Below are 18,818 nucleotides of genomic sequence, written 5' to 3'. Positions count from 1 at the left end.
GAGCAGGGAGTGGAGGGGAGGGGAGTGGAGGGGATGGGAGGGGAGGGCAGTGGTGGCGAGCTGCGGTGAGGAGCATGGATGGAAAGAGAGGGGTGTGGAGGGGAGGGGAGGGCAGTGGAGGCGAGCTGTGGGGAGGAGCGAGGAGGGGAAGGGAAGGGAGGGGGATGTAGAGGGGGCCCACAGAGTGATTGCTGGGTGCTATAACATGTATGGGTTATCAGTGTGAATTGCCTGGGATCACAGCCCTTGTGTTTCAGACAAGCAGAATTCTGCCCATTGGAAAGATTGATCAGTTGAACAGTGACACAGCCTTGGCAGGGTTGCCAACGTGAGGTGCTTTTCCAATGACTGCTCAGAGCCAAGTGATACCAGAGCTCACATTGAAAAGATTGAAAACATTTATTCCATTTTACAAAATGAGATAAAAAGAAAAAGTTAATCTTATTTCATGATTGAATTGGAGTGATGAACTATCAAAAGTTGAAGGGGAGCAGGTTCCACAGCTCTCATTGTAGCATCGAGCGCAGCTGTTTGGAAGTGGTGTCATCATTCAAATGTCGTGTGGTGTACCTGAAGAATACAAGAAACCACCCTGAGTAAAATCAGTCAGACCATCGAGTATTTTTACCAGTATACAGAGCGAGGGCAGTCAGCCTCCAGCCCGAATCAAACACGACAATCAAAGCGTCAATTAGCATCAATCACAGAGTCAATTAACATCAATCGCATAAGAACATAAGAAATAGGAGCAGGAGAAGGCCATACGGCCCCTCGAGCCTGCTCCGCCATTCAATAAGATCATGGCTGATCTGATCATGGACTCAGCTCCACTTCCCAGCCCACTCCCCATCACCCTTATTCCCTTATTGTTTAAGAAACTGTCTATCCCTGTCTCAAAGTTATTCAATTTTCCAGCTTCCACAGCTCTCTGAGGCAGTGAATCCCACGAATTTACAACCCTCTGAGCAAAGAAATTCCTCCTCATCTCAGTTTTAAATGGGTGGCCCATTATTCTAAGATCATGCCCTCTAGTTTTAGTCTCCCCTAAACATCCTTCCTGCATCCACCTTGTCAAGCTCCCTCATAATCTTACACGTTTCGATAAGATCACCTCTCATTCTTCTGAATTCCAATGAGTATAGGCCCAACCTACTCAACCTTTCCTCATAAGTCAACCACCTCATCTCCAGAATCAACCTAGTGAACCTTCTCTGAACTGCCTCCAAAGCAAGTACATCCTTTCGTAAATATGGAAACCAAAACTGCATGCAGTATTCCAGGTGTGGCCTGTATAACTGTAGCAAGACTTCCCTGCTTTTACACTCCAGCCCCTTTGCAATAAAGGCCAAGATCCTTTTAGCCTTCCTGATCACTTGTTGTACCTGCATGCTAACCTTTTGTGTTTCATGCACAAGTACCCCCAGGTCCCGCTGTACTGCAGCACTTTGCAATTTTTCTCCATTTAAATAATAACTTGCTCACTGATTTTTTTCTGCCAAAGTGCATGACCTCACACTTTCCAACATTATACTCCATCTGCCAAATTTTTGCCAACTCACTTCGCCTGACTATGTCCTTTTGCAGATTTTTTGTGTCCTCCTCACACATTGCTTTTCCTCCCATCTTTGTATTGTCAGCAAACTTGGCTACGTTACACTCAGTCCCATCTTCCAAGTCGTTAATATAGATCGTAAATAGTTGGGGTCCCAGCACTGATCACAGAGTCAATTAACATCAATCACTGAGAGTCAATTAACATCAATCACAGAGTCAATTAACATCAATCACAGAGTCAATTAATATCAATCACACAGAGTCAATTAACATCAATCACTGAGAGTCAATTAACATCAATCACACTGAGTCAATTAACATCAATCACTGAGAGTCAATTAACATCAATCACACAGAGTCAATTAACATCAATCACACAGAGTCAATTAACATCAATCACTGAGAGTCAATTAACATCAATCACACAGAGTCAATTAACATCAATCACTGAGAGTCAATTAACATCAATCACACTGAGTCAATTAACATCATCATCAATTGGCAGAGAGGGGGAAGAGAAAGCCAACTCCAGCGATATCCGACTCCTGACAAAATGTCTAGAACATGACCTTGTCATCACCAAAACCTTGTTCCATCAGAGGGACAAGTACAAGGCATCGTAGCAACACCCTTGCTCCAAACACTGGCACCTGCTCGACTATGTCATCATCTGAGCCAGGGATCACAAGGATGTGTGCATCACCCACGCCATGACAGAAGCTGACAACTTCTGGACCGACCACCGCCTAATCCAATCCATCATCAACATCAACATAGCCCCAAAGCAAAGGGGGCAGCAGAAGCAGTGCTGCAAAAAAGTCAATGCCGGGTCACTTAAAGACCCAGCTAAGAGAGCCCTATACAGCCAGTGCCTCACAGCTAACCTGGCGTGCCTTGATGACCCTGAGACGCAGAATGTCCACAGCGCTTGGTCTGCCCTCCAGGCCTCCATAACTAGTGCCTGTGAAGAGACACTTGGTCACTCAGGACTGGTTTGATGAGAATGACCAGGAGATCCAAGAGCTAATAGATCGCAAGCGCAGGGCATTTCTGAGCCTTAAACAACAACCCAAATCGGGAGCAGCAAAGCAACATTACAGACAGCTCAGGGCTGAGGTCCAACAAAAAACTCAGGACTAAAGAACAGGCGGTGGATGGAGATAGCACAGGAGATACAACAACCGACCAACAGCCATGATGTGCGAGGATTCTTCACCGCAGTCAAGGCCACCTATGGTCCAAACTCCCAAGGCCCCACCCCACTGCTGGCCAAGAACGGGGAAACACTAATCAAGGACACCGAGGCAGTCAGGGCCCGATGGAAGGAGCACCTCGAAGATCTCCTCAATCGAGACTCTAGCCTTTGATTTGAGTGTTCTTGACTCCATCCCGCAGCATGCAACCCGCCACCACCTCAGTAAAACCCCAGCCCTGCACCAGGTAGAGGCAGAGAGGTTGTTTCCACTGGTCGGGGAGACTAGAACTAGGGGGCACAGCCTCAAAATACGGGGGAGCCAATTTAAAACCGAGTTGAGAAGGAATTTCTTCTCCCAGAGGGTTGTGAATCTGTGGAATTCTCTGCCCAAGGAAACAGTTGAGGCTAGCTCATTGAATGTATTCAAGTCACAGATAGATAGATTTTTAACTAATAAGGGAATTAAGGGTTATGGGGAGCGGGCGGGTAAGTGGAGCTGAGTCCACGGCCAGATCAGCCATGATCTTGTTGAATGGCGGAGCAGGCTCGAGGGGCTAGATGGCCTACTCCTGTTCCTAATTCTTATGTTCTTATGTATAGGTAGAAAAAGCCATAAAACAGCTTAAGAACAACAAGGTTACTGGAGTGGATGGAATCCCTGCTGAGGCACTGAAGTATGGTGGAGAGGCACTGCTGGCACGAATACACGATCTCATCTCTCTCATCTGGAGGGAGGAGAGCATGCCAGGAGATCTCAGAGATGCAGTGATCGTGATCATCTTTTAAAAATGGGCCAAGTCCAATTGCGGCAACTACAGAGGAATCTCCCTGCTATCAGCCACTGAGAAAGTCGTTGCTAGAGTCCTCCTCAACCGTCTTCTCCCTGTGGCCGAGGAGCTCCTCCCGGAGTTGCAGTGCGGATTTCGTCCCCTATGGGGCACAACGGACATGATTGTTACAGCGCGACAGCTACACAATGCAGGGAACAGCACCAACCCTTGTACATGGCCTTCTTCGACCTTACAAAGGCCTTTGACACTGTCAACCGCAAGGGTCTATGGAGCATCCTCCGTTTCGGCTGCCCCCAAAAGTTCGTCACCATCCTCCACCTGCTCTACGACGACATGCAGGCCGTGATCCTTACCAACAGACTCATTACAGACCCAATCCACGTCTGGACCGGGATCAAGCAGGGCTGTGTTATCGCCCCAACCCTTTTCTCAATCTTCCTCGTTACCATGCTCCACCTCACAGTCAACAATCTCCCCGCTGGAGTGGAACTAAATTACAGAACCAGTGGGAAGCTGTTCAACCTTCGCCGTCTCCAGGCCAGATCCAAGACCACCCCAACCTCTGTCGTCGAGCTACAGTACGCGGATGACGCCTGCGTCTGTGCATATACAGAGACTGAACTCCAAGTCATAGTCAATGTATTCACTGAGGCGTATGAAAGCATGGGCCTTTCGCTAAATATCTGTAAGACAAATGTCCCCGCCGCACAGCACTGCCCACGAGTCATCAAGATCCACGGTGTGGCCCTAGACAACGTGGACCAATTCCCATACCTCGGGAGCCTCTTATCAACAAGAGCAGATATTGATGACGAGATCCAACACCGCCTCCAGTGCGCCAGAGCAGCCTTCGGCCGCCTGAGGAAAAGAGTGTTTGAAGAACAGGCCCTCAAATCTGCCACCAAACTCATGGTCTACAGGACTGTAGTAATACCCACCCTCCTGTATGGCTCAGAGACATGGACCATGTACTGTAGGCACCTCAAGTCGCTGAAGAAATACTACCAACGATGTCTCCGCAACATCCTGAATATCCCCTGGGAGGACAGCCGCACCAACGTTAGCGTCCTCGACCAGGCCAACATCCCCAGCATTGAAGCACTGACAACACTTGATCAGCTCCGCAGGACAGGCCACATTGTTTGCATGCCAGACACGAGACTCCCAAAGCAAGCGCTCGACTCGGAACTCGTTTACGGCAAACGAGCCAAAGGTGGGCAGCAGAAACATTACAAGGACATCCTCAAAGCCTCCCTGATAAAGTGCAAGATCCCTAATGACACCTGGGTGTCCCTGGTCAAAGACTGCCCTAAGTGGAGGAAGAGCATCCGGGAGGGCGCTGCGCACCTCGAGTCTCATCGCCGAGAGCATGCAGAAATCAAGTGCAGGCAGCGGAAAGAGCGTGCGGCAAACCTGTTCCACCCTCCCTTTCCCTCAACTACTATCTGTCCCACTTGAGTCAGGGACTGTGGTTCTCGTATTGAACTGTTCAGCCACTTAAGGACTCATTTTTAGAGTGGAAGCAAGTCTTCCTCGATTCCGAGGGACTGCTTATGATGATAACATGAATCAATGAGAGACAATTAACATCAATCACACAGAGTCAATTAACATCAATCACACAGTCAATTAATATCAATCACACAGAGTCAATTAACATCAACCACATGAGTCAATTAACATCAATCACCGAGAGACAATTAATATCAATCACACAGAGACAATTAACAGCAATCACACAGAGTCAATTAACATCAATCACACAGAGTCAATTAACATCAATCACCGAGAGTCAATTAACATCAATCACACAGAGCGGTGGCAGTGAGTGGGAGTGGCGGCAGTTTGAGAGCCAGCTGGTGCAGAGGCTGAAGGTAAAACAAAGAAGTAGAAAGAAATCAAAGGGTGACGTCACAGCCAAGCAGGTAAGTGATTGGCTGGTGGATTGGTGAGTATTTAATCTTTATTTTTCTTCTTTTATTTCCTTATCAGCAGGTAATCTTTGACATTGTTGCCAAAATAAGTTAAGTTATGGCAGGAGAGCGCAGACCCGTGTCATGCTCCTCCTGTGCCATTTGGGAAATCAGGGACGCGAGCAATGTCCCTAACTACTACATGTGCAGGAAGTGCATCCAGCTGCAGTTTCTGACAGACCGCATTGCGGCACTGGAGCTGCGCATGAATTCACTCTGGAGCATCCGTGATGCTGAGGATGTCGTGAATAGCACGTTTAGTGAGTTGGTCACATCGCAGGTAAAGGTTACTCAGGCAGATAGGGAATGGGTGACCATCAGGCAGAGCAGTGGAAGGAAGGTAGTGCAGGGTTTCCCTGCGGTCAATCCACTGCAAAACAGATACACCGCTTTTGGTGCTGTTGGGGGAGATGACTCAGGGGAGGGCAGCAGCAGCCAAGTTCATGGCACCATGGGTGGCTCTGCTGCACAGGAGGGCAGGAAAAAGAGTGGGAGAGCAATAGTGGTGGGGGATTCTATTTTAAGGGGAATAGATAGGCGTTTCTGCGGCCGCAATCGAGACTCCAGGATGATATGTTGCCTCCCTGGTGCAAGGGTCAAGGATGTCTCAGAGCGGCTGCAGGACATTTTGGAGAGGGAGGGTGAACAGCCAGTTGTCCTGGTGCATATAGGTACCAAAAATATAGGTAAAGAAAATGGGATAAGGTCCTACAAGCTGAATTTAGGGAGCTAGGAGTTAAATTAAAAAGTAGGACCTCAAAGGTAGAAATCTCAGGATTGTTACCTGTGCCACGTGCTAGTCAGAGTAGGAATTGCAGGATAGCTAAGATGAATACGTGACTTGAGGAGTGGTGCAGGAGGGAGGGATTCAAATTCCTGAGACATTGGAAACGGTTCTGGGGGAGGTGGGACCAGTACAAACCGGAATGTCTGCATCTGGGCAGGACCAGAACCAATGTCCTAGGGGGAATGTTTGCTAGTGCTGTTGGGGAGGGGTTAAACTAATATGGCAGGGGGATGGGAACGTATGCAGGGAGACAGAGGGAAGTAAAATGGGGGCAGAAGCAAAAGATAGAAAGAAGAAAAGTAAAATGGAGGGCAGAGAAACCCAAAGCAAAAATCAAAAAGGGTCACATTACAGCAAAATTCTAAATGAACAAAGTGTGTTAAAAAGACAAGCCTGAAGGCTCTTTGCCTCAATGCGAGCAGTATTCGGAATAAGGTGGATGAATTAACTGCGTAGGCAGCTATTAACGAATATGATATAATTGGCATTACGGAGACATGGCTCCAGGATGACCAAAGCTGGGAACTCAACATCCAGGGGTATTCAACATTCAAGAAGGAAAGACAGAAAGGAAAAGGAGGTGGGGTAGCGCTGCTGGTTAAAGAGGCAATTAACACAATAGTAAGGAAGGACACTAGCTTGGATGATGTGGAATCTGTATGGGTAGAACTGTGGAACACCAAAGGGCAGAAAACTCTAGTGGGAGTTGTGTACAGACCGCCAAATAGTTGTAGTGAGGTTGGGGACAGCATCAAACAAGAAATTAGGGATGCGTGCAATAAAGGTACAGTTATCATGGGTGACTTTAATCTACATATAGATTGGGCTAACCAAACTGGTAGCAATACGATGGAGGAGGATTTCCTGGAGTGTATTAGGGATGGTATTCTAGACCAATATGTCAAGGAACCAACTAGAGGGCTCGCCATCCTAGACTGGGTGATGTGTAATGAGAAAGGACTAATTTGCAATCTTGTTGTGTGAGGCCCCTTGGGGAAGAGTGACCATAATATCGTAGAACTCTTTATTAAGATGAAGAGTGACACAGTTAATTCAGAGACTAGGGTCCTGAACTTAAGGAAAGGTAACTTCGATAGTATGAGACGTGAATTGCCTGGAATAGATTGGCGAATTATACTTAAAAGGTTGACGGTGGATAGGCAATGGCAAACATTTAAAGATCACATGGATGAACTTCAACAATTGTACATCCCTGTCTGGAGTAAAAATAAACTGAGGAAGGTGGGTCAATCGTGGCTAACAAGCGAAATTAGGGATAGTGTTAAATCCAAGGGAGAGGCATATAAATTATCCAGAAAAAGCAGCAAACCTGAGGACTGAGAGAAATTTAGAATTCAGCAGAGTAGGACAAAGGGTTTAATTAGGAGCGGGAAAATAGAGTATGAGAAGAAGCTTGCTGGGAACATAAAAACTGACTGCAAAAGCTTCTATAGCTATGTGAAGAGAAAAAGATTAGTGAAGACAAATGTGGTTCCCTTACAGTCAGAATCAGACAAATTTATAATCGGAACAAAGAAATGGCAGACCAATTGAACAAATACTTTGGTTCTGTCTTCACGAAGGAAGACACAAATAATCTTCTGGAAATACTAGGGACCGAGGGTTTAGCGAGAAGGAGGAACTGAAGGAAATCCTTAATAGTCAGGAAATTGTGTTAGGGAAATTGATGGGATTAAAGGCCGATAAATCCCCAGGGCCTGATAGTCTGCATCCCAGAGTACTTAAGGAAGTGGCCCTAGAAATAGTGAGTGCATTGGTGATCATTTTCCAACCGCATATCGACTCTGGATCAGTTCCTATGTAACACCACTTTTGAAAAAAGGAGGGAGACAGAAAACGGAGAACTATAGACCGGTTAGCCTGACATCAGTAGTGGGGAAAATATTGGAATCAATTATTAAAGATAAAATAGCAGTGCATTTGGAAAGCAGTGACAGGATCAGTCCAAGTCAGCATGGATTTATGAAAGGAAAATCATGCTTGACAAATCTTCTAGAATTTTTTGAGGATGTAACTAGCAGAGTGGACAGGGGAGAACCAGTAGATGTAGTGTATTTGGACTTTCAAAAGGCTTTTGACAAGGTCCCACACAAGAGATTGGTGTGTAAAATTAAAGCACATGATATTGGGGGTAATGTATTGACGTGGATAGAGAACTGGTTGGCAGACAGGAAGCAGAGAGATGGGATAAACGGGTCCTTTTCAGAATGGCAGGCAGTGACTAGTGGGGTGCCACAGGGCTCCGTGCTGGGACCACAGCTATTTACAATATACATCAATGATTTAAATTAAGGAATTGAGTGCAATATCCCTAAGTTTGCAGATGACACTAAGCTGGGTGGCGGTGTGAGCTATGAGGAGGATGCTAAGTGGCTGCAGAGTGACTTGGACAGGTTAGGTGAGTGGGCAAATGCATGGCAGATGTAGTATAATGTGCATAAATGTGCAAAAACATGAAGGCAGAATATTATCCGAATGGCAGCAGATTAGGAAAAGGGGAGGTGCAACGAGACTTGGGTGTCATGGTACATCAGTCATTGAAAGTTGGCATGCAGGTACAGCATGTGGTGAAAAAGGCAAATGGCATGTTGGCCTTCATAGCTAGCGGATTTGAGTATAGGAGCAGGGAGGTCTTACTGCAGTTGTACAGGCCCTTGGTGAGGCCTCATTTGGAATATTGTGTTCAGTTTTGGTCCCCTAATCTGAGGAAGGACGTTCTTGCTATTGAGGGAGTGCAGCGAAGGTTCACCAGACTGACTCCCGGGATGGCAGAACTGACATATGAGGAGAGACTGGATCGACTGGGCCTATATTCACTGGAGTTTAGAAGAATGGGAGGGGATCTCATAGAAACATATAAAATTCTGACGGGATCAGACAGGTTAGATGCAGGAAGAATGTTCCCGATATTGGGGAAGTCCAAAACCAGGGGACACAGTCTAAGGATAAGGGGTAGCCATTTACGACCGAGATGAGGAGAAACTTCTTCACTCAGAGAGTTACTTAACCTGTTGAATTCTCTACTGCAGAGAGTTGTTGATGCCAGTTCGTTAGATATATTCAAGAGGGAGTTAGATATGGCCCTCACAGCTAAAGGGATCAAGGGGTATGGAGAGAAAGCAGGAGAGGGGTACTGAGGTGAATGATCAGCCATGATCATATTGAATGGTGGTGCAGGCTCGAAGGGTTGAATGGCCTACACCTGCACGTATTTTATATGTTTCTATGTTTCTAACATCAATCACTGAGAGTCAATTAACATCAATCACAAAGAGTCAATTAACAATTTAAAAAAGGAGACAGATAAAAAGCAGGAAACTATAGACCAGTTAGCCTAACATCTGTGGTTGGGAAAATGTTGGAGTCCAATATTAAAGAAGCAGTAGCAGGACATTTGGCAAAGCATAATTTGGTCAGGCAGAGTCAGCATGGATTTATGAAGGGGAAGTCATGTTTGACAAATTTCCTGGAATTATTTGAGGATGTAACCAACAGGGGTGATAAAGGGGAACCAGTGGATGTGGTGTATTTGAACTTCCAGAAGGCATTTGACAAGGTGCCACATAAAAAGTTACTGCACAAGATAAAAGTTCACGGGGTTGGGGGTAATCTATTAGCATGGATAGAGGATTGGTAGAGAACAGAGAGTCGGGATAAATGGTTAATTCTCTGGTTGGCAATCATTGACTAGTGGGGTGCCGCAGGGATCAGTGCTAGGACACCAACTATTTACAATCTATATTAACGACTTGGAAGAAGGGACTGAGTGTAATGTAGCCAAATTTGCTGATGATGCAAAGATGGGAGGAAAAGCAATGTGTGTGTGAGGAGGACACAAAAAATCTGCAAAAGGACATAGACAGGCTAAGTGAGTGGGCAAAAATTTGGCAGATGGAGTTTAATGTCGAAAAGCGTGAGGTCATGCACGTTTAGCAGAAAAAATTAAAGAGCGAGTTATTTAAATGGAGAAAGATTGCAAAGAGCCGCAGTACAGCGGGACCTGGGGGAACTTGTGCATGAAACACAAAAGGATAGTATGCAGATAGAGCAAGTGATCAGGAAGACCAATGGTATCTTGGCCTTTATTGCAAAGAGGATGGAGTATAAAAGCAGGGAAGTCTTACTACAGTTATACAGGGTATTGGTGAGGCCAAACCTGGAATATTGCGTGCAGTTTTGGTTTCCATATTTACAAAAGGATAAACTTGCTTTGGAGACAATTCAGAGAAGGTTCACTAGGTTGATTCCGAGGATGAAGCGGTTGACTTATGAGGAAAGGTTGAGTAGGTTGGGCCTCTACTCATTGGAATTCAGAAGAATGAGAGGTGATCTTATCGAAACGTATAAGATTATGAGGGGCTTGATAAGGTGGATACAGAGAGGATGTTTCCACTGATGGGGGAGACTAGAACTAGAGGGCATGATCTTAGAATGAGGGGCCACCCATTTAAAACAGAGATGAGGAGAAATTTCTTCTCTCAGAGGGTTGTAAATCTGTGGAATTCTCTGCCTCAGAGAGCTGTGGAAGCTGGGACATTGAATAACTTTAAGACAGAAAGATAGTTTCTTAAATGATATGGGGATAAGGGGTTATGGGGACCGGGCAGGGACGTGGACCTGAGTCCATGATCATATCAGCCATAATCTTATTGAATGGCGGAGTAGGCTCGAGGGGCCGCATGGCCTATGCCGGTTCCTATTTCTTAAGTTCTTATTAACATCAATCACACAGAGTCAATTAACGTCAATCACTCAGAGTCAATTTAAATCAATCACCCAGAGTCAATTAACATCAATCACAGTCAATCAATTAACATCAATCACTCAGTCAATTAACGTCAATCACAATGAGTCAATTTAAATCAATCACCCAGAGTCAATTAACATCAATCACAGAGTAAATTAACATCAATCACTGAGAGTCAATTAACATCAATCATAGAGAGTCAATTAACATCAATCACCGAGAGTCAATTAACATCAATCACCGAGAGTAAATGAACATCAATCACTGAGTCAATTAACATAAATCACAAAGAGTCAATTAACGTCAATCACACAGAGTCAATTAACATCAATCACTGAGATTCAATTAACATCAATCCCGGAGGGTCAACGAACATCAATCACTGAGTCAATAACATCAATCACCGAGAGTCAATTAACATCAATCACTGAGAGTCAATTAACATCAATCACCGAGAGTCAATTAACATCAATCAGCGAGAGTCAATGAACATCAATCACTGAGAGTCAATTAACTTCAATCACACAGAGTCAATTAACATCAATCACTGAGAGTCAATTAACCTCAAAGTGTCAATTAACATCAATCACACAGAGTCAATTAACATCAATCACTGAGAGTCAATTAACATCAATCACAGAGTCAATTAACATCAATCACTGAGAGTCAATTAACATCAAGCACTGAGAGACAATTAACATCAATCCCCGAGAATCAATTAACGAGTCAATTAACATCAATCAGAGTGAATTAACATCAATCACCGAGAGTCAATGAACATCAATCACAGAGTCAATTAACATCAATCACAGAGTCAATTAACATCAATCACACAGAGTCAATTAACATCAATCACAGAGTCAATTAACATCAATCTCAGAGTCAATTAACATCAATCACCGAGAGTCAATTAACATCAATCTCAGAGTCAATTAACATCAATCACCGGGAGTCAATTAACATCAATCACAGAGTCAATTAACATCAATCACCGAGAGTCAATTAACATCAATCACAAAGTCAATTAACATCAATCACCGAGAGTCAATTAACATCAATCACAGAGTCAATTAACATCAATCTCAGAGTCAATTAACATCAATCACCGAGAGTCAATTAACATCAATCTCAGAGTCAATTAACATCAATCACCGGGAGTCAATTAACATCAATCACAGAGTCAATTAACATAAATCACCGAGAGTCAGTTAACATCAATCACAGAGTCAATTAAAGAGTCAATTAACATCAATCACCGGGAATCAATTAACATCAATCACAGAGTCAATTAAAGAGTCAATTAACATCAATCACAGAGTCAATTAAAGAGTCAATTAACATCAATCACCGAGAGTCAATTAACATCAATCACTGAGAGTCAATTAACATCAATCACAGAGTCAATTAAAGAGTCAATTAACATCAATCACCGAGAGTCAATTAACATCAATCACTGAGAGTCAATTAACATCAATCACACAGAGTCAGTTAACATCAATCACAGAGTCAATTAACATCAATCACACAGAGTCAATTAACATCAATCACTGAGAGTCAATTAACATCAATCTCAGAGTCAATTATCATCAATCACAGAGTCAATTAACATCAATCACCGGGAGTCAATTAACATCAATCACAGAGTCAATTAAAGAGTCAATTACCATCAATCACAGAGTCAATTAACATCAATCACCGAGAGTCAGTTAACATCAATCACAGAGTCAATTAAAGAGTCAATTAACATCAATCACAGAGTCAATTAAAGAGTCAATTACCATCAATCACAGAGTCAATTAACATCAATCACCGAGAGTCAGTTAACATCAATCACAGAGTCAATTAACATCAATCACAGAGAGTGAATTAACATCAATCACAATCAATTAACATCAATTACAGAGTCAATTAACATCAATCACACAGATTCAATTAACATCAATCACCGAGAGTCAATTAACATCAATCACAGAGTCAATTAACATCAATCACCGAGAGTCAGTTAACATCAATCACAGAGTCAATTAACATCAATCACAGAGAGTGAATTAACATCAATCACAATCAATTAACATCAATTACAGAGTCAATTAACATCAATCACACAGAGTCAATTAACATCAATCACACAGATTCAATTAACATCAATCACCGAGAGTCAATTAACATCAATCACCGAGAGTCAATTAACATCAATCACACAGAGTCAAATAACATCAATAACTGAGAGTCAATTAACATCAATCAGACAGAGTCAAATAACATCAATCGCTGAGACTCAATTAACATCAATCATTGAGCGTCAATTAACATCGATCACCGAGAGTCAATTCACATCAATCCCTGAGAGTCAATTAACATCAATCACAGAGTCAATTAACATCAATCACCAAGAGTCATTTAACATCAATCACCTAGGGTCAATTAACGTCAATCACCGACAGTCAATTAACATCAATCACGGAGAGTCAATTAACATCAATCACACAGAGTCAATTAACGTCAATCAGCGACAGTCAATTAACATCAATCACTGAGAGATGATTACCATCAGTCACTGAGAGACAATTCCCATCGGTCACCGTGTATGTTTGATCAGTGTCAGTTACAGTGCATGAGTTGGTCCCATTGAACCTTTGTGTGGGTGATCGCTGGTCAGTCTCATGGCTCCAGTCACACCAGGTTAATCAGCAGTGTTAACCGCACCGGTCATTCCGTGTTGGTAGATTGACATGGGAATGACAGCCAATAATCAATCGGTATCTGATAATCTCCTACCTCAGCGCATTGAGAAGTCCTTCTGCACAGGCTGGAGGCTGCTCTTTTAGAATCTTAATGCAGCCCTTCATCTAAAAAAAGAGTGGAGATAAAGAGGTGTATTCCATTTAGAGAGTTGTGCTTGTCCTCTTATTGTGCAGTGTTGTGTTACACCGTGAACACCAACAGACAAATCAAGGTGTTGAGCAGTGAAGTGGGAATGAGCTGCTATTTACGTTGATCAGCTATGGTGAGTAGTGACAGTGCAGTCAGTATGATGGTGGCAATACATGTGTAGTGAGAGAGTTGCTCACCATGCTGCTGGTGAGATGAGCCGATTGAGAGGAGCGCCTCATAATCTAATGGTCTTATGGCCAGCTGGTGATGATCGACAGTGGGCGGGGGCGCGCAGGCGGAAGGTCTGTTTGGGGTTGAGGTCGTTAAAGTTGAGAGAAGTGGGTAATGTAAAATGTAAAATGTGGGTACTCCAGTCCCTGAACTGCAGACATCCAGGGCATGGAGCGATGACTGAACAGCTCTCCAGGCTCATTAGTAAGATCGGGAGTGTAGCCCTAGCTGGATAAGCAGAGGGGAGCTTACTCATGCCTTGTACTGATAAGCTACAGAATATCAACAAGTTAAACCCAAGTGGTATCGCTGTGCAGTGTTTCTGAGCTGCAGGAGCGGCTGTGTTGTACAGTGCTGTATTGTGTTGTACAATGCTGTAATGTGCTGTAATATGCTGCATTGTGCTGTAATGTACTGTATTATGCTGTACAGTGCTGTAATATGCTGTAATATGCTGTATTGTGCTGTATTATGCTGTATAGTGCTGTATTGTGTGGTGCAGTGCTGTACAGTGCTGTGATGTGCTGTATTATGCTGTATAGTGCTGTAATGTGCTGTAATATGCTGTACAGCACTGTATTGTGCTGTAATATGCTGTACAGCGCTGTATTGTGCTGTATTATGCTGTTATGCTGTACAGTGCTGTATTGTGTGGTGCAGTGCTGTAATATGCTGTACAGTGCTGTAATGTGCTGTATTGTGCTGTATTATGCTGTACTGTGCTGTAATGTGCTGTATTATGCTGTACAGTGCTGTATTGTGTGATGCAGTGCTGTAATATGCTGTACAGTGCTGTAATGTACTGTACAATGGTGTAATGTGCTGTATTGTGCTGTATTGTACTGCACAGTGCCGTATTGTGCTGTAATGTGCTATATTGTGCTGTACAATGCTATATTGTGCTGTACACTGCTGTAATGTGCTGCACACTGCTGTAATGTGCTGTACAGTACTGTAATAATATGCTGTACAATGCTGTAATGTGCTGTGCAGTGCTGTAATGTGCTATACAGTGCTGTAATAATGTGCTGTACAGTGCTGTATTGTGCCTGATTGTCCTGTATTATGCTGTACAGTGCTGTAATATGCTGTAGAGTGTTGTAATGTGCTGTATTGTGTTGCACAGTGGTGTAATGTGCTGTATTGTGCTGTACAGTGCTGCAATGTGCTGTATTGTGCTGTAATATGCTGCACAGTGTTGTAATGTGCTGTAATATTCTGTAATGTGCTGTACAGTGCAGTAATGTGCTGTAAAGTGCTGTAATATGTTGTACAGTGTTGTATTGTGCTGTATTACTGTATTATGCAGTACAGTACTGTAATATGCTGTAATGTGCTGTATTATGCTGTACCGTGCTGTAATGTGCTGTATTATGCTGTACAATGCCATATTGTGCGGTACAGTGCTGTAATATGCTGTACAGTGCTGTAATGTACTGTACAGTGCTGTATTGTGCTGTATTGTACTGCACAGTGCTGTAATGTGCTGTACAATGCTGTAATTTGCTGCACAATGCTATATTGTGCTGTACAATGCTGTAATGTGCTGTACAGCACTGTAATGCAGAGGCTTGGGAGGAGGCTCATGTGGAGCATAAACACTTAATAATAAATCAAATTAAAATGTTGTTCCCTGTTATGATGAAGCACTCCAGTCCCTCCGGCGCTCACCTCTCGCGGAAGGCCGCGAGCGTACGGTGGACACTGCGTGCTCCATCTCTAGGGACACCCTGGCTTGAACGTAGCCGTGGAAGAGAGGCAGGCAGTTGAGCTGAACAAGCCCCACAACCGCCCGTTGCCTGGACCTGTTAATAGGCCACGTTAGCCAGGCCCAGGAGCAGTGCCAATAGATAAAGGGAGGACTCCTGCATAAAGAGCCGTCCACTGGGAACGCCCGCCTCCTCCGGACGGCAGGATGGTGCGCCATGGCGTGTGCAGACGGCAGATGAGGATGACAAAGAGGAGAGTGTGCAAGAGCAGCCTGTACAGGAAATCCCCTCTGTGCAGAATGGAAAGGCACGGAGGGGATTCCCGGAGACTGCTCAAGTTGTTCGGCACCGGCTCCCGAGGGGGGTTTCAGCTTGCCGGGTCCCGAGACACGGACGTACGGGAGATCGCGGATCTGGTTCCTCCAGGTCACGGAGGGTGGCTCTCCCGGGACATGACTCCCCCTTTTGCTTCTCACTGGGACCGCACTCCGTCCGATGTCCAGAAGACGTGGTAGCCTGTCCCCTCTTGGTGCACCATAAATTCAACCTGCTTGTCCTCCTCCCACGCCAGCTGAATAAAAAGATGGTGCCAGAAGGAGAAGACATGGTAACGGCTGACCTCCCTGAAGCCGAGTGGGATCGGCGCTACCCCGAACCTCACCTCCCCCAGTTGACACAGGTGTAAAGAACTGTAATAAGCAAAACAGAGCCGTAATCAGCTGTAATGAGTTGCAATGGGCTGTAATGAGCTGTATTGAGCTGCATTGAACTGTAATGAGTTGTAATAAGCTATACAGAGCCGTAACCAGCTGTAATGAGTTGTATTGGGCTATAATGAGCTGTATTGAGCTGCATTGAAATGTAGTGAGCTGTAATAAGCTATACAGAGCTGTAATCGGCTGTACAGAGCTGTAATGAGATATAATGAGCTGTAATGAGTTGCAATGGGCTGTACTGAGCTTTAATGAGCTGCACAGAGCTGCAATGAGCTGTAATGAGATGCAATGAACTGTAATGAGATGCAATGGGCTGTAATGAACTGCAATGAGATGCAATGGACTATAATGAGTTGCAATGGGCTATATTGGTCATGAAATATGCAGTAATGAGGTGTGCAATACTATAATATAACACATTTTGCTATGTTGTGTGTCTGAGAATATTAAGTTCCGAAGATGAGATACTTACATCTATCTTTGAAGACTTTGCAAAAGCCCCAACTGGATGCACATGGTCATAGAGAATAATAACACCAACCATAACCCTCATACAGAACAGGAACGTTTCTGTATTGTTGAATCGGCTCTTGTATTCCCTGCAATAAAAGTGAACAGTGGGAGGGAAACGGTGAGAGTGTGAGGGACACAGTGAGAGTGTGAGGGACGGTGAGAGTGTGAGGGGCACAGTGAGAGTGTGAGTGACATGGTGAGAGTGTGAGGGACGGTGAGAGTGTGAGGGACACGGTGAGAGTGTGAGGGAGAGAGTGAGAGTGTGAGGGAGAGGGTGAGAGTGTGAGGGAGAGGGTGAGAGTGTGAGGGAGAGAGTGAGAGTGTGAGGGAGAGAGTGAGAGTGAGGGGGACACAGTGAGAGTGTGAGGGGCACAGTGAGAGTGTGAGGGTGAGGGACACAGTGAGAGTGTGAGGGGCACAGTGAGAGTGTGAGGGACACAGTGAGAGTGTGAGGCGCACAGTGAGAGTGTGAGGGACACAGTGAGGAACATGAGGGACACAGTGAGTGATGATGAACGAGGAACACTCAGCTCCTCAGGCCAACAGTCATCAGTACAAATGTAAAGAAACGTAACAAACAATTCATTTTGCTGAATTCTGCAGAGTTTTGGAAAGGTATGTAAAGAGGCTGAATAATTAACAATGAGGTAATCAGGTAATGAGTTGAGAAAGGGTTATTGAACGGGTTGAAATGACGGTGCATCTAATGCATTGCAAGCGTTGGTGTTTTCAGTGTGTGGTGCGGTGCCGGGGTTGGTTGTGGTGAAGTGTGTGGTACTGACGGTGCATGGTCTGTGTGGCTGGAGTGGGTAGGTATGGACCGTGAAAGGCTAGCCCTGCCCATGACCCCACATCCTCAGTACAATCCGGGGGTCTGTGGAGATCCGGTGGGCGAAGTCCGGGGATGGTAACCGTGGTGAGGTGGACCGTTCTGCACCAGGCGGGAAGTTCCCTCCCCCCCGCTCCCCGGCAGCTAAACTGGGGTCAGCGCTCCAGAGAGGAGCCATGTCGCGGGCTGCACCTGCTCTCGGGGGGGCGGGACTGAGGCGCCAATCACCGGGATTTTCCAGCGCTCCGTGGGAAGTCACGGGGACACAGGGCACTCCCCTCCCAGTGAAGAGGCAAGTACGCTGCAGAGTCTGACCCGGGGGCAAGGGCCCACCGCTACCCCACTGGCGGGCGGAGTGCCGTGCTGCAATGTGGTGGCACAGACACCACAGCTTCATGGCTCTGAGCGGGAAATCGCCCTTTCTATAAAATGCCACGTTGTTTGCAAACCCGTCCGCACCGACACCCCCCCCTCCCCCCCCCACCCCGGGGAACTAACCCGTTCCCCACCCCCCCCCCCCCCCCCGGGGCACCGACCCGTTCCCCCCCCCCCCCAGGCACCGACCCGTTCTCCCCTCTCCCACTCCCCTGGGCACCGACCCGTTCCCCTTCCCCCCGCCCCCAGGCACCGACCCGTTCTCCCCCCTCCCCCACTCCCCCGGGCACTGACCCGTTTCCCCCCCCCCCCACGTCGGGCACTGACCCGTTCCCCTTCCCCCCGCCCCCAGGCACCGACCCGTTCCCCCCCCGGGCAGTGACCCGTTCCCCCGCCCCCCCCCCCCCGGGCACCGACCCGTTCTCCCCTCTCCCACTCCCCTGGGCACCGACCCGTTCCCCTTCCCTCCCCCCTGGGCACCGACCCGTTCCCCTTCCCCCCGC

The 18,818-nt window shown here is 45.8% G+C and overlaps 1 protein-coding gene across 1 annotated transcript in view; it reads right to left on the bottom strand.

The window, feature by feature from the left end:
- Nucleotides 1-384: 384 nt before the first annotated feature.
- The window catches only part of LOC139279407 (CYFIP-related Rac1 interactor A-like), a 158,007-nt gene continuing 139,573 nt past the window's right edge, over nt 385-18,818 (bottom strand). The window contains exons 10-12 of the mRNA XM_070898517.1: nt 17,071-17,197; nt 13,847-13,917; nt 385-570 (exon numbers count right to left, since the gene is read on the bottom strand). Coding sequence (XP_070754618.1) covers nt 507-570; nt 13,847-13,917; nt 17,071-17,197 — 262 coding nt within the window. The 3' untranslated portion in view covers nt 385-506. The remainder of the gene's footprint in view (nt 571-13,846; nt 13,918-17,070; nt 17,198-18,818) is intronic.

Source organism: Pristiophorus japonicus, chromosome 14 (assembly GCF_044704955.1).
Source record: "Pristiophorus japonicus isolate sPriJap1 chromosome 14, sPriJap1.hap1, whole genome shotgun sequence".
Lineage (NCBI taxonomy): Eukaryota > Metazoa > Chordata > Chondrichthyes > Pristiophoridae > Pristiophorus > Pristiophorus japonicus.
This window is presented reverse-complemented; position numbering and strand designations above follow the sequence as displayed.